This window comes from Rattus rattus, chromosome 6 (assembly GCF_011064425.1).
Source record: "Rattus rattus isolate New Zealand chromosome 6, Rrattus_CSIRO_v1, whole genome shotgun sequence".
Classification (NCBI taxonomy): Eukaryota; Metazoa; Chordata; class Mammalia; order Rodentia; family Muridae; genus Rattus; species Rattus rattus.
The window spans coordinates 101661666-101677125 of NC_046159.1; the positions used below are offsets into that span (position 1 = coordinate 101661666).

General features: G+C 47.2%; 1 protein-coding gene across 2 annotated transcripts in view; it reads left to right on the plus strand.

Annotated features, from left to right (window-relative positions):
* Kiaa1549 (KIAA1549 ortholog) overlaps window positions 1-15460 on the plus strand; it is a 121544-nt gene that overhangs the window by 99435 nt on the left and 6649 nt on the right. For both annotated transcript variants that reach the window (XM_032906739.1, XM_032906740.1), the window contains exons 13-17: window positions 4136-4341; window positions 5361-5584; window positions 6676-6829; window positions 11332-11649; window positions 14523-14569. In XM_032906739.1, coding sequence (XP_032762630.1) covers window positions 4136-4341; window positions 5361-5584; window positions 6676-6829; window positions 11332-11649; window positions 14523-14569 — 949 coding nt within the window. The remainder of the gene's footprint in view (window positions 1-4135; window positions 4342-5360; window positions 5585-6675; window positions 6830-11331; window positions 11650-14522; window positions 14570-15460) is intronic.

Below are 15460 nucleotides of genomic sequence, written 5' to 3' on the forward strand. Positions count from 1 at the left end.
TGGAAGGCTCATTTCTGAAATGATTCAGATCTTTAAGCCTAGTTCTCCATTTCTCACAAAGGCAATTCCCAGAGGCCTCTTCAAGAAAGACTACTGTAAACTGAGTCGTGACTGCCGACAGTTGGTCCTCACCTGGGGTTTTTCCTGAGCACCTGGGCTGTGCTTAGTGACAGAGACGAGGGTCATCGATTGGTCAGTGACCTCAGCCTCACAGGGTGGCTGGGGGTCACCAGAGTTAGCGGTGGTGGGGGTTGTCTGTAACTGATGAAACTCTTTCTTAAATAGTCTCCCATCACAGCACTTCAGGAGTCCCCTTCCTCCGACATTTGGTGCACCTGACACTACTCTGTATGATGCCTCCTTTGTGGGGTCTTAAACAGCAGAAATTAAGTTTTCCTCTAATTTCAAAATTTTACTTGTTTTAAAATATACCTATAACATCATTTTTAAGAACATTTTTAAGACGTTTAAAATCTTATGTGTCCCAGTGTTTTGCCTGGATGTATGAGTACATCATACCCTGGTGCCCAGGGAGGGCAGAAGAGGGCATTAGATTCCTGGGAACTGGGGTTCTAGTTACAGATAGGGGTGAGCCTCCGGGTAAATGCTGGGAGCTTGACCCTGGATCTGCCACAGGAACAACAGCTGCTCTCCCAACATTATGTTTAATGTGTTATAGGTTAAAATATGTCTGTGTACCCCTTAGAACAGTGAAATCGTTATTTAGTGATGAGATACTCATCACAATCAATGTGTTTTCATGTGAGAACACTTAAAGTCTCTCACGGTGCTTAGAAACTATTTACATTTATTTGTTCACTGTGTGTGTGTGTTTGTACATGCGTGTGTACGCACGTGCACTGGCTACGATGCATAAGTGGAGCTCAGAGGACAAGTTGCAGATGTCATTAATCTCCTTTGTGCACTGGGTTCTGGGCCCAAGCTCAGGTGGTCAAGATCGGCAGCAAGTGTCTTTACCCTCAGAGCCATCTTGGCAGTCACTTCTGGGCTATTTTATAGTAGACGACATATTATTGATCGTAGTCAATGATTTCTTGGATGTGGTGTAATTTATATTATTACTTTTTAAGAATAACTTTGAAAGAGAAAGGCTTTTTGATCCAAAATCCTTACGTGCCTTAAGGCACACATTTATCTCTGTGCATCTCTTAGGCTCCCATTGGCTGTTATCACCAAAGCAATTTTTTAATTGTATAATATATAGCATGATATGTAGTATAATTTAATGCACAGTTATAAAACCCTTTCCAGGTATCTTGAAGGGCTGGGTCCTGGACAATACAGGAGCTGGGGGATTTCCTTTACTTTCCTGCCTTTCCCCGATAGCTTGGCAGAGAAGCCTGAGGTCTGGGCATCCCTTGCCCTGAAGGTCATAGCTGGTGAATGACCTAGCAGAGCTGTGCGACCTCAGCTGACAGGATGATGGACTCCCACTCCCAGGCTGCGGTTCAGGTGGGATCCAGGCAGATGACGGATGGTACAGGGGGAGCTCCCCATTGAGTCATTAGACTCAGAAGCAGGAGGAGAGCTCCGCCACCCTGCGGGAGAGAGTGCCAGGGGCCAACTTTGTGACTTTTCTGTCTTAGGCTGGCAAGGTTAATCTCCTTTCAGTCTCTAATCCTGCAGTTTGAGGAGCTGCCGCTGGTTAAGTGGAGTGCCTGGCTGCTGGCTTGCAGTTCAGGTCACCCAGCTCTCTCAGGGCATAGAAGGAGAGCCCAAGTATATCAGACAACCGTCTTGTTGGGAGGGGCCACTTGTCGGGAAGCATGCACTTCATTTCTTCATTGGGATAACATAGGCACAACCCGAATCAAGAGAAAACCCGAAACTTAAAGAGCACTGGCGTTCATTCTCTAGATAAAACATCAGCCACCCTTCCCTACGGCTTTGCCAGCTCCTGGTCTCTTTTATATTCAGGACCCCCCACCCTCCCCAACCCCCCACTCCCAATACACACACACTTCCCACTTCCACCAGGGGCTGCAAATCATTGGCTTTTGATTATAAACAGTTTCTAACTGTTCTCACTCTTCCTGTTGGCCATTTATTTTAAAACAGTGTCTGGGCATCCACAATTGACTGGCTAGAGAGAGTACCAGTTGTTCTTTGGCGTCTGGCTTTTTCGATCTTCTTATCCTCTTTTGAGCTCGTTTTTCCCTCTTGCCTTCCTTCCTGCCTGCCTGCTTTCCTGCCTCCCTTCTTTCCTTCCTTCCTTTCCTTATGTAGATGTTATTTTGCCTGCATATATGTCAGTCCATCACATGTGTGCCTGGTGACTCAAGAGGGCATCAGATCACCTGGATCTGGAGCTGCAGCTGCTCACGATCCACCCTGTGGGTGCTGGGAATTGAACCCTAGTCCTCTGCAAGAGCAGCCAGTGCTGTTACCCACTGAGCGGTCTCTCCATGTCCCCTTTTTCTTTATAAAGTTAAATTTTACTGGGATTGCTTCTTCTACATACAATCACCAGAGAAATTCCTCATTGCTGACAATGAGAAATCGGAGGAAGTCAGTCATTATATAAGATACAGTCTCGGTTTATATTGCGTTTCTTTCTTGTCTTTTTGAAATGGAGTCTCACTATGTAGCCCTAGCCAGTCTGGAGCACACTATGTGTACCAGGCTGGCATTGAACTTACACATATTCACCTGCCACCGCTTCCTGAGTGTTGGGATTAAGGGTGCACAGTGCCTGGCTTGTCTGTTGTTTTTGTGTGTATACATTTCTTCATCTTTATAGGGCTGATGACTTAAAGTATTGAAGTAAAATGCACGTAACACAAACCTGACTTTTTAACTCTTCAGTCCCCTTAGAGTGGAACTAATTCCTTTTAAGGGCGAGTTTTTCTTCTCATGCTTCTTGAGAGTGAAAGGCCTGAAGTGTTACAGCTCTTGTCCCCTTATCTTTTCCCCCCTCCCCCTCCCCCTCCAGTACAGTCAGCCCCTCCATATCCATGCTGCCTGTATTCAACCAACAACTATAGATAAAATATAGATATTAAGTTGCATATATGTTCCATGTGTGTGTAACCTCTCGTCACTTATCTTTAAATGTTAATGTAATCGTTAATGTAGCATTTACATTGTATCAACAATCGTATACAATTTAGAAATAATGTAGAGTTTACAGCACCATGTGCTTGGGTCTTGTGTGCAGGCAGATACTGCACCGTCTCTTAGAAGACACTGAGTCCAGTTGATGGACTTCGGTAGCTGCAGTGTCCTGGAACCAATCCCTGCCCCACGCAGAGGGAAGACTTCAGAGTGATGCTTTCACAGCTAATTGTTGTCATGCCGCTGAGTGCCAGGAGGAAAGTGGATGCTCAAAGCTGCTGTAAAGATTTTCAGTGAAAATTCTAAAGATTGCTCACTGACTTGCCGAGCAGCTCCGGTCTCCAGTCCTCCCCCTGCTCCCCCTTTTCAGACAAGCTTTCGTGTAGCCCAGGCTAGCCTAGAACTTGGTAGGTAGCTAGAGATGACTTGAACTTGTGCTCCTCCCGTCCTCACCTTCCAAGGGCTAGGATCGCAGGTGCGTGCCCAGCTCAGATGTTTCATGTTTTGTTTTGTGGCTCTGGACACTGAAGCTGGGGCCTGACACATGCAATGGAAACGCTCCTCTCAGACGAGCTTCCCTTTTCTCTAAGGTTTTTAACTGCAGGTAGAAAAAACAGTAGAGTGACTTTGACACATAGTTTCATGGTGACTTTCTCACATCCCTCCTAGAGGCATTTGTAATTTTATTAAGTCTGTGTGTGTGTGTGTGTGTGTGTGTGTGTGTGTGTGTGTGTGTGCAGCATGTCTGTGCATGCACAGATGTACACATGACATGTAGGGAAGTTACAAGAGTCAGTTTTCTCTGCCTCCTCATGAGATCCAGGATTGAACTCAAGCCATAAGACCTGTGCCTCTCTACCCGCTGAGCCGTTTTGCCATCCCTCGTTTGTAGGTTTTTTAATGAAGGCGAAAGAGATAATTTAACACAGACCATCTGCAGTGAACTAGGGAGATTTTAGTTGTTTTGGTCAGAGACTGGGGGCCGAGGATGCTGCATGATCGTGACTCCTGCTGATGCTTTCTGGGGCCTTCCTGCTCATGTTCCTGCCCTCTGTTCCAGGCGCCCCGCTGCCCAGTTCCACAAATGAGCAGCATTCCTCGGCCTCCATCTTCGAGCATGTGGACAGGATCTCCCGAACCTCAGAGGCCAGCCGGCGGGTCCCCAGTAAGATCCAGCTAATCGCCATGCAGCCTATCCCAGCTCCACCAGTGCCACACCCCGTCCTGGCTGACCGAGTGGCAGAAACCAACAAAATCAACAAGGAGGTATTTGACTTTTGTGAAGGTTAAAAAGCTCGTGTCTTAATCTGGTCAGTGTTAGAAGATGAGTGGAAGGTCCAGCATCAGACCCTTGCTAAGAGCCTGCACCACTGCAGTGCGCCTGTTTCAGAACCCTACAGACTGGGTGCCGCTTAGGCCTGTGATCCCAGCACCCTGCGGGCTGACACAGAAGGCTCACTCCTGGGATGCTCTGATTGGTCTGTAAGACCTCTCTCAGAATCGACAAACAAAACAAGTAAGACCCCCCCCCCCGCCCCTGCACACACATGCACACAGACACATGTGCACACATGCATACACATCTGCACACATGCACAAACACACCCCTATATTTTATTTTTTAATGTTTGATTTATTTTTTGAATATTTGATACACGTATCCATATTTGATACAATGTATCCATCCCCCCATCTCTCCCTAGACTTCCTAACCTATCTCCCTCCCAACTCCATGCTGTCTTCTCATTGTTGTTATTCATAATAAGCCCATCCACTGAACACGCACGTGGCCAGCTTAGCAGTAGCTGAATCCTTGAAGAAAAGGTGTCTCTTCCTCTCATAGACGTCATCAGCTGCTTGTAGCTCCTGTGCCAGTGGCGAGGACCCTGGAGCCCTCCCACCACCCACAATTGATTTTTCTTTTTTAAACTGCGCCACTACTCGGGGAGAGTGATAGATCCTGACAGGATGAACAGAAGGCACTGAGGCAGCAGCCCTGAGACGGCTCCTCCTCAGAGCCATGCACGCTGCCTCAGCTGCCCCTGGCTCTGGAACACTGGCTTTGGTCAGCCTTCCCTAAGCGAGTGATCATTAATGGACGGCTGGCTTTCTCCCACTCAGTGCAGGCAATGGTCATTCTTTGTCACCTTTATCAAGCCTACAGAGCAAGGGCGCAGTCGGAGAAAGGGAACAACTAACTCTAAAAGGGCTTTACAGAGGAAGGGTCCCAGAAACCTGAGGAAACACCCTGTGTGATGGTCCTTGCTGTTCACCCCCGCACTCAGATCCAGTCGGCGCTGCGCCACAAGTCGGAGATAGAGCACCACCGCAACAAGATTCGCCTTCGTGCCAAACGCAGAGGCCACTACGAGTTCCCGGTGGTGGACGACCTGTCTTCCGGTGACACCAAGGAGCGGCACCGAGTGTACCGCAGGGCACAAATGCAGATTGACAAGATCCTGGACCCTGCAGCCAGTGTGCCCTCTGTGTTCATAGAGCCCAGGAAGAGGTTGGCTGGGGCCCTAGGGATGTGGCGGACAGGCAGACTAGACACGGGGCAGGAAGGAGGCTAGAGCCTAGGACAGAAACCCTGGTCAACTTCAGGCGACAGTCTGTCAGTGAGTTGAAGAGGTTTCTGTAGAGGTAGGCAGGCACGCAGGAAGTGTGCTCGCTCCTGGGGAGGGAAGAAACTAGGGAGGAAGGAGATTCCTAGTCTCCACTTCCCTGAACTATCAGTCTCAGGTGGCTTCCTCGGTCTGATAAAACCTTGCACACACAGCCAGCTTCCCTGACCCCACCTCCATGTCCCCGCCCCTCCTACTTTAAACCTCCCTTGCTTGTCTTTCTCTCCTGGATCATCACGGCAGTGTGGCGGGTCTCCATGTTTGTTTTCCCACCGCCTCCTGCAGTCTTTGGTTTCACCTTCCCATCTGCCAGCTCCTGCCCCAGTGTAGGTGTGTTTTCTGTAAACACTGGGGGTGGATCAATAGCTCAGGGCTTCAGAGCCGTAGCTGCTCTTCCACAGGACCTAGGTTCGATCCCCAGCACCTCCGTGGTGACTCTCGACCATCTGTAACTCCAGTGCCAGGGCATCCAATGCTCTCTTCTGGCCTCTGTGGACCAGACAACACCTATGTAAATAAAATATTCAGTTTGTCATTCTCTGTCCACATCTGTACCCCTGAGGAGGTGGGGCCTTCTTCGTACTGTCATTCTGTCTGCAGCCAGACACACAGACAGAGCTGTGACTACAGTGGGTAGCTCTCTCATCCTCCCCCTCAGATTCACCTGCAGCCAATTTCGTCCCTCAGCCTGTTGGGCTGGCACTTTGTAGCCTCTGCTCATGTCCCTCCTGAGTCTCAGGTCTGTTCAACCATTCAGGTCATCTGTAAGGTATCACCCCCTCTTGGATGGACCTGTTGCTTTTTGACCGGCTCTGTCACTAAATGATGCCCTGAGTACAGAATGCTCTGTTGTCTCTGTTTAGCTGGGTTGCTCCACAGGGCCCAAACCCTGGCCGTTACTTTGTCAGAATCCCTGGGCCTTTTCCTGTGGTAAATCGACCAGCCCTGTGAGGATAATTTCTGTTTTTCCTATCAGCTCACGGATGAAACGTTCCCCAAAGCCACGCCGGAAACACCAGGTCAACGGCTGCCCCGCCGATGCAGAGAAGGACAGACTCATCACCACAGACAGTGACGGCACATACAAGCGACCCCCGGGCGTGCACAACTCTGCCTACATTGGATGCCCAGTACGTAACACCAGACCCTTGGGAAACATGGCGGGGGCCCTGGGAGGGCGTCTCAATGAGACGAGAGAGTGCAGAGTACAAAGTGGGTGCCAAGCCAGCAGGCTGTGCAGCACCCAGGGTAGATGGAGCTGCTGTGTGACACACTAACCCACCTCTGCTTTCGGAATGGGAGCTGTTTGGCGTTAATTGGAAGAGCAGGAGTGTCCAGGTTTCCTCTCTCTGCTCAGACGGATGCTCAGGTTTCTTGGATGTTTCCTGTTTTGTCCGTGTACCCCCACGCTCGTATCCCTGAGGAGCTAAGGAGAGGGTGACTCGTTCAGTTCAGTCTCCTTTATCCAGAATACCGGAGACCACACTGATTCAGATACTGGAGATGCTGGGATGTTAGTGCAGACTTTATCCACTGAGCATCCTGAGGCTACATTAGGGATGGGTCGACTTATGTGTGTGTATACATGTGTGTATGTATATATCTCTCTATATAAATGTATACTTTTCATGGGGAAAAGAGCTTAATGTAGATCAAAGAAGGAGAATCTTAGTTTTCAAATGGAAAGGCACACAGACAGCCTGTTTTGGAGGTGATGAAGGTAGACGTTTACACACTGACGTATACACACAGGCTCCACAGTACACACTGACGTATACACACAGGCTCCACAGTATACACTGACGTATACACACAGGCTCCACAGTATACACTGACGTATACACACAGGCTCCACAGTACACACTGACGTATACACACAGGCTCCACAGTACACACAGGCTCCACAGTACACACTGACGTATACACACAGGCTCCACAGTACACACTGACGTATACACACAGGCTCCACAGTACACACTGACGTATACACACAGGCTCCACAGTACACACTGACGTATACACACAGGCTCCACAGTACACACTGACGTATACACACAGGCTCCACAGTACACACTGACGTATACACACAGGCTCCACAGTACACACTGACGTATACACACAGGCTCCACAGTATACACTGACGTATACACACAGGCTCCACTGAGGAGGAAAGAAACCTAGCTTCCCAAGGAACCATTAGCAGGAGACACAAAGATGCCCTGGGAAAGCGAAGCGGAGTCTGATGGACACCGCTCGCCGGCAGCAGCGGGAGCATAAAGGACTCAGCCCTCCTGTGCCGAGCACACTTGGAGAGCCAGCTTTGTTTGTGTGACATAGCAACAAGCTTGTCTTCAGAGAAGGAACTGTGATGAGACACAGTTGCCCTGGAGCACTGATGTTTACCCAAGGTTTCTGTTTTTTCCCCTAACTGACACGTAACTAATATTGAAGACCGTTTAAAACGTTTATTAAAATGTGGCAAACACCATACTGACATCGGCTAATGTCTTAAGTTCGTCAAGATCATCAGGAAGAAAGTTTCCTCTTTGGGAGCTCAGTGAGCTCTGAAGCCTGACTTGACCCTTCATGACCCCCTCATGAGGTTCTTGTGAGCAATTGCTGCTAATTATAGATGCCTCTGTGGAGCGAAGAATCAAGTCGTTTCTTCTCCTTTCTCTGAATTTAGGGCCCCTGACCAGGGAGGAATGGACACACACACACACACACACACACACACACACACACTCACTCTCCAGCTTTTTCGGCAGCAGATGGGTGTTCCTGTTCTGCTGGAGAGTTTGGAAGCATGTGTCTGGACGCTGGTGGTGTTAGGCTCAGTCCGTAGGAACTGCCCTGTAGGTCTTCAGGATAGTCCGTCAGCCAGTGCTCCTGTACTAATAGAACAGCCTTCCTTCCTTCCCGCCCAGCCTCTCCTAGCCTGGGTTCATCTGCTCAAAGGAGCCTGCAGGTGAGGCTTGTTTTCCAGCTCTTGAGTTCCAGCCCCAGGTTGAATTCTCTGTAGAGAGTTTGGTTTTCCTTGGATGCCTTATTCCTCTTCATTGATGACCAACAACCAACAGCAGCCTGGTGGTGTCCCTCGTGGTGTCCCTCGTGGTGTCCTGGACCCTCCTTTTGGGTTTAACCTAATTTGGGGGAACAAAATCTTGCTAGCCTCAAACTCCTAGCTGGGGTGGCAGGCAGAAGCCATGTTGCCTAGCTTGGATCTCTCTTTGTTTTCTTCATTTTCGCCTTTTACAGAGAGTGCAAGGGTTTCCTCAGAGGTCTTCTTGCTTTGTCCCCAGGGCTGCCTTTCCAAAGACTCCTGCTCAGAAAATCATCCCTAGATATACTTAACTTCTGACTCTCCCTGAAATTCTGTGATGTGTGTTTTAAAAATAATGCCTTTCCCAGAGTTCACCTCTTACTAACTAGATTTTTTTTTTTAACCTTCAAGACCATTTGTGTATTACAGAGTTTTAAATTATCTGGAATTTTCCATTTTTCCTCTCAAAATAACTTCTTGAGGGCTGTCCTCCAAAATCCTCAACCCCTTCTATCCAGTCACCTCTCTAGTTTAGGCCTGGAAGACCTCTGCCCTCGGGGCACATCCAGCCGGCTGCTTTGGTCAACACTGGGCCTTTCTGTAAGACGCCCTTGCTTGTATGCTGTCTTTGGCTGCTTTTTGAGTTGCTTTGTGACAGACTTTTATGACTTGCAGAACCTAAAATATTTATGGTCTGGCTCTTCACTGAACGTTTCTGTTGGCTCCAGGCCTGCGGGTGCCCATCCACAGTCCCAGCTGCTTGAGAGGTGGCGGCCAAGCAGTTGGCCTGAGTCCAGGAAATTGGAGGTAGAGAGAGAGGCCCTGTCTCCTTAAAACAACATCAGCAACAAAGAGCTACAAGGTTGTTGACCCCTTACTGACATTTAGTGTCCAAACCAGATGCTCCTGGAAGAGAAAGGAAGGTCCATTAATGATTAAACCAGGGCAGCAGGCACGCATCTCAACCAGGATGTGAAGTCAGTCTTCTAAGAGCCCACTAAGGACTTTAAAACAGCCACTGCAAGGCATGACCTGCGTTATAGTGTGTATGTCTGAAGAATGCCAGGATCAGGAATCTGTTGTAAAATGCTGTCCTCTGGTCATGACCATTGCCATCGGAGATCAGAGCAGCTGTGTTTATCCTGGGCATCTCAGGAGGAGGCCCAGGAAACGCAAGGCTCCCCTTAGGATTACTCATTGCCAGGACAAACGTTTTCCTGCTTGCATAGCTGTCTGTCAGTTGCCCATGCCCCTTTAAGTCTCACTTCCGTAAGGAAGTCCAAGTTGAACTTGGCTCACCAAGCTACACTTGAGTAGGATTGGCTGGGTTGTTGGTACCCTATCTGGGATGAGTTGGTTGTTGTCCATGTCTGGATGAATCAGTCTCGAAGCAGAATGGGATCAGCAGACCTGAATTCAAGAGAGTAGAATTTAAATTCCAACCCAAGCTTCCTTAGGAAACTTAACTCCATGGGCGTTCATTTGTTGAGTTCTGTCCCCATGTGAGGCACTAAGCCAGGTGGTGGGATGTGGGAAAGGGGACTCTTGACTTTCAAATTCTCAAGAGGCAGCAAGGAGACGGAGTCGTGGGAAGTTCTGACCTGTGGCTCTCTGGTGGTTTTCTGGTGGGATTCCTGTGCCGGTGGGAACCCAAAGGAACTGCCCTTCCTTCCCAGCCTCAGAACCTGTCTGTCCTGCTCCCAAAATTAAACTGTCTCTTCTTTAAAGTGTGGCCAGGAAGGATGCGATGGGAGTGGCCTAGAGTGTAGGTGAACGCCACATGCTGGGGTCTTGGTGTGCTCGGTGCACATGTGCACACACACAGGGTTTAAAATAAAGTAAATCTTTAGCTGGGCATAGTGCTGTATGCCTTTAATACAGGCACTGACTATAGAGACAGGGGGATCGCCGTGTGTTCAAGGCCAGCTTGATCTGCATAGGAAGTTCCAGGCCAGCCGGGACTCTGTAGAGCCACCCTGATTCAGTAAATAAAATGAAAAAGAAGAAAGATTGGGAAAAAAATATACCACCTTGTTTCTCTGATTTTTATCTAACAGGAGGACAGGACATTCAACTTCTCTTAATTACTCTGCTATCTTTATTTTAGAGATGTGGTTTCTGAATATTTGTTAGTATTTACTATTGTAAGCAGTTCTTAAAGGGGTACTGAATTATTTCTACACATGCATGGTGTTTTCTTACTGTCAATAGTCTTCTCCGCCTTTTGGTGTTACACTGGTGGGAAGTTGACTGGATCTCTTTAGCGTGTGCACCTTGAAGTCTGATTTGTGGCTGCTTAGGCTGTCTCAGTGAAGATGTCCGCCCCCGGGTCTGAAATCTGTTTTACAGTTGAGCTTTACAGAAAACAAGTTGTTGAATATTCTCATTTGGTTTTTCTCAGTTGAAGTCCTTACCCCGTACAAAACGTGATGTCTATTAAGAGAGATGATTTTTTAATTCTTACGACAAACCCTTTACCACAAAGTAGGACCGTTTTTAAGTCCCACTTCGCCCCAGAATTTTGCTTCATGCTTTACCCTGCGCCCCATGGAAGCACACATGTTATTCTCCCCCTTGCTTCTCACACAGTCTGATCCTGACCTCCCAGCTGATGTCCAGACGCCCTCCTCTGCAGAGCTGGGCAGGTATCCCGGCCTGCCCTTCTCAGCCTCTCAGTACATCCCACCTCAGCCGTCCATCGAGGAGGCACGTCAGACCATGCACTCTCTCCTGGATGACGCCTTTGCTCTTGTGGCTCCCAGCAGCCAGCCCACCAATGCTATGGGAGTGGGTACTGGGGTGCCTGCCAGCCTGCCTGTGAATAGCACCCCTTCCAGGGAAGAGAGGCGAGCCACGCAATGGGGGTCCTTCTACAGTCCTGCTCAGACGGCCAACAACCCTTGCAGCGTGAGTACTGGCCTCCTGAAATTTTCTGCTGGGCAAAGTGCTTGACTTATGTTACCTCACTGTCACTTGAAGGCTCCTTGTGAGACCTTGGCTGCATTTTATGAGACTCGAAGCTTGCTTGGTAGGTCTCAGCTTTTATCTTCTACAGTGGATTCTTAGTGTTGGAAGCAGCCTTTCGTGTAGCTCTGATATTTGAGGAAGATGCAGCTGGTGTTCAAGGAAATCTCTTCCCAGCTCCCTCGCAGGATCCTGAAGGGGAGATAGGTCATCAGGGCATGTTCTCATTGATTTCTGTAAATGGATCGAATTGTTTAACTTGTTCTTGGACCACCTAATCCTGGAGATGTTCCCATGGCACTAGTCCAAGCCCAGATAGGGACAAATGTTTGCAAATATCAGCTTCCCATCCTGCCTTTTGCTGAGGTGGGTAGGCCTTTCTTTAAAGCTTATCAATTGTTTTTATCATTAATATTTGTTAGCATAGAAAGTAGTGGATTTCAGGCTGGACAGTGGTGGCACATACCTTTAATTCCAGCACTCAGGAGGCAGAAGTAGGTGGACCTCTGTGAGTTCAAGGCCAACCTGGTCTACAGAGTTAGTTCCAGGACAGCCAGGGCTACACAGAGAAACCCTGTCTCAGGAAACAAAACCGATCTGTCTTTGCATCAATGTTGTGTTATGTAAACAAACCATCCTGGATAACTCAATATAATGTAACAAACAAAACAACAGACTTCCTTGTTCATAGACTTTAGCTGCAAACTGGGCATGTAAGTGGTAAATCAGTCAACTTCATTAAAATAAGCTTTGCTACGAGATGGGCTTATTGTTCAATGCCACCCTGACAACTCCACACATCTTGTTATTACAAACGTGACATTTTAACTGTGCTCTAAACTAGTTGAGTCACCTATTGCAAGGTTAAAGAAAATAATCGAAAAGAAAGGGTCTCTTGTAGCCCAGGCTGGCCCAGAGCATGTTCTGTTGCACAGATAGCCTTGAACTTCTGATCCCCTGCCTCTCCCTCGAATGCAGGGGTTGCAGGTCTCAGTCTCCAGCCTTGTTTCACAAGGGGTTTCTGGGGAATTGCTGGGAAGCCTTGCTAGGGGAGGCTACATCCTCAGCCCAAGTGGGGACAAGTTTTTAGACAAGAGATGAAAGACAGTAATTTTAGAAGGAGAAAACAAACAAACAAACAAACAAAAACAAACAGAAACAATCGTGATTAAAAAATGCAAAAGTTAGCCAGGTGGTTGTCCACACCTTTAATCCCAGCACTTGAGAAGCAGAGGCAAATGGACTCTGTGAGTTCGAGGTCAGCCTGGTCTACAGAGTGAGTTCTAGGACAACCAGGGCTGCACAGAGAAACCTGTCTTGGAGCGGGGAAGGAGAAAGGAAGGAAGGAAAGAAAGAAAGAGAGAAGGGAGAGAGAGGAGAGAGAGTGTGTGTGTGTGTGTGTGTGAGAGAGAGAGAGAGAGAGAGAGAGAGAGAGAGAGAGAAGACAAATACTTTGAGAATTGCTTTCATTGTATTGCCAGGAATTGTGCTCAGGTTGTTCTTGTGCGGAGCAAATAGTCTGCCACTGGACAACATTCCTAGCCCAAACTGCTTTGGATCTGTTTTACTTTGTTTTGTTTGAAAAACAGAAAACCCAAAAACAAACATGGTGGTAGGCATTAGATATAGGCTCCTGTTCATGCTAGGCATGTAAATACTCTTTAATACTGTCCACATCCAGGCCGACTCTTAGTAAGTTAATGATACACTGACTACATGGATCAGTCATTCATTTGTTAAATTTTTACCCAGAAGCCTTTCTTCTCCATGGAAAGCAACTTTATTCGCCCAGTTTTAAAATTTTAATTTTAAAAATCAGCTTCAGTAGCACACAGAAAAATCCCAAGACTTGACGGATGAGATTAAGCGGAAGTGAAAAGTTTAGGCACAGTAAGGCAAACACTCAATCAATCATGTGAAGAATAGATTTAGGAGATGGGAGACAACCTTTGTCAACTATTCCTGGAGGCTCGCAACTGTCTGTAACTCCAATGCCTTCTGGCCCCTGCTGACCCTGCACCCATGTGCTCCATAGAGGTACATCCAGGCAGAATACCCTTACTCATGGAGTTAAAAAGAATTATAAGTAATTAATTGAAAAACTCGCATCGACGTTTGCCGTTGAGGGCCCCAGTAGCATTCCAATGTTTAATAAGAAAACAGTTCTTTCTGGGTAATATGGTGCTTGCCTTTAATTTCAGGACTTGGGAGCAGAGGCAAGTGATTTCTGTGAGTTCCAAGCCAGCCTGGTTTACATAGTGAGTAAATTGCAGGACAGCCATGGCTATGTAGAGACACCCTATCTCAAAACAAAACAAAACTGACAACAAGCAAAACAAATAAAACAATCATTTCTTGCTAGCATTGTAGCACATTCTCTTAATCCCAGCACTCAGAGGCAGAGGCAGGTAGATCTCTTGAGTGTAGGACTAGCCTGCTCTACATAGTAAGGTCCTAGTTAGCTAAGGCAATATAGTGAAACACTCCTCAGTAACAATAATCGTACTATTCCTGCAAGTTGACCCTAAAGGCCTAAGTTTGATATTATCTTTTCCTTCCTTCCTTCCTTCCTTCCTTCCTTCCTTCCTTCCTTCCTTCCTTCCTTCCTTTCTAGTTTTTTTAAGGGTTTCTCATGTAGCCCTGTCTATGCTGGAACTAGCTCTGTAGACCAGGCTGGCCTCAAACTTGCAGAGATCTGTCTGCCTCTGCTCCCAAGTGCTGGGACTAAAGACATTTACAACCACACCTGGCTTGATATTGTCATTTTCAAATAAGAATTACATGTTTATCTTTGTGTTCTTTTGAATTTTGCCTAGAGATACGAAGACTACGGGATGACTCCCCCATCGGGCCCATTGCCAAGGTAAGGTTTCCAGAAGGAATCCCATCGTGGCTTTCTCTGGAGGCTACTGTTTTTATTTTATAGACTCAGTTTTCAGTTAATATGAACAGTTAGCAAATTGGATTGTAGATTTTCTTGATCTAACCAGACACACACACACACACACACACACACACACACACACACACACACACACACACACAATCACACGCATAGACAAAAATTCATATGCATAAAATTAAATAAATCTAAACAGAAAAAAATTTTAATTGGATAGTAACAGACTTGTCCAGGAAGAAGAATTCTGTCTTGCCTACTCAAGTGAAAATTATGTATTTGTTAAGTTTTACCTCCTGCAGTTGTGAACTTGACAATGCCCTAGCCTCTACAGGCCTTTCTGGATGGCCTCAGTGGGTTCTCTTACTGTTACGTGTGCCTACATCTGTAGATTCGTCATAGTTTGCATTTTCCAAAGGACAGTGTCACCAGACAGAGACGTGGGTTTTAATGGAGTAGAGTGTAGAAACTCCTTCAGAGTCCTGTGTCAGAGTCCACCTCCAGTTTCAGTGTGGTATCAAACAGTGTGAAATGCTGACCTGAGTATTTCCTAGAAAGATCTTAGCATCCCCTCCACCCTAAGAACACACTCTGTGAGGGCAGAGCCTCCTCCTAGAGTAACACATATCAGCTGACTGGATATAAGATGCATGAAAACTGCTGTTTGGGGGGATTTAAAAATGATTCTTTTTTTTTTTTTTTCTTTTTTTTTCCCCCCGGAGCTGGTGACCAAACCTAGGGCCTTGCGCTCGCTAAACAAGTGCTCTACCACTGAGTTAAATCCCCAACCCCTAAAAATGATTCATTTTAAAATGATTTATTTATTTTTATTTGACGTGCATTGGTGTTTGCTTG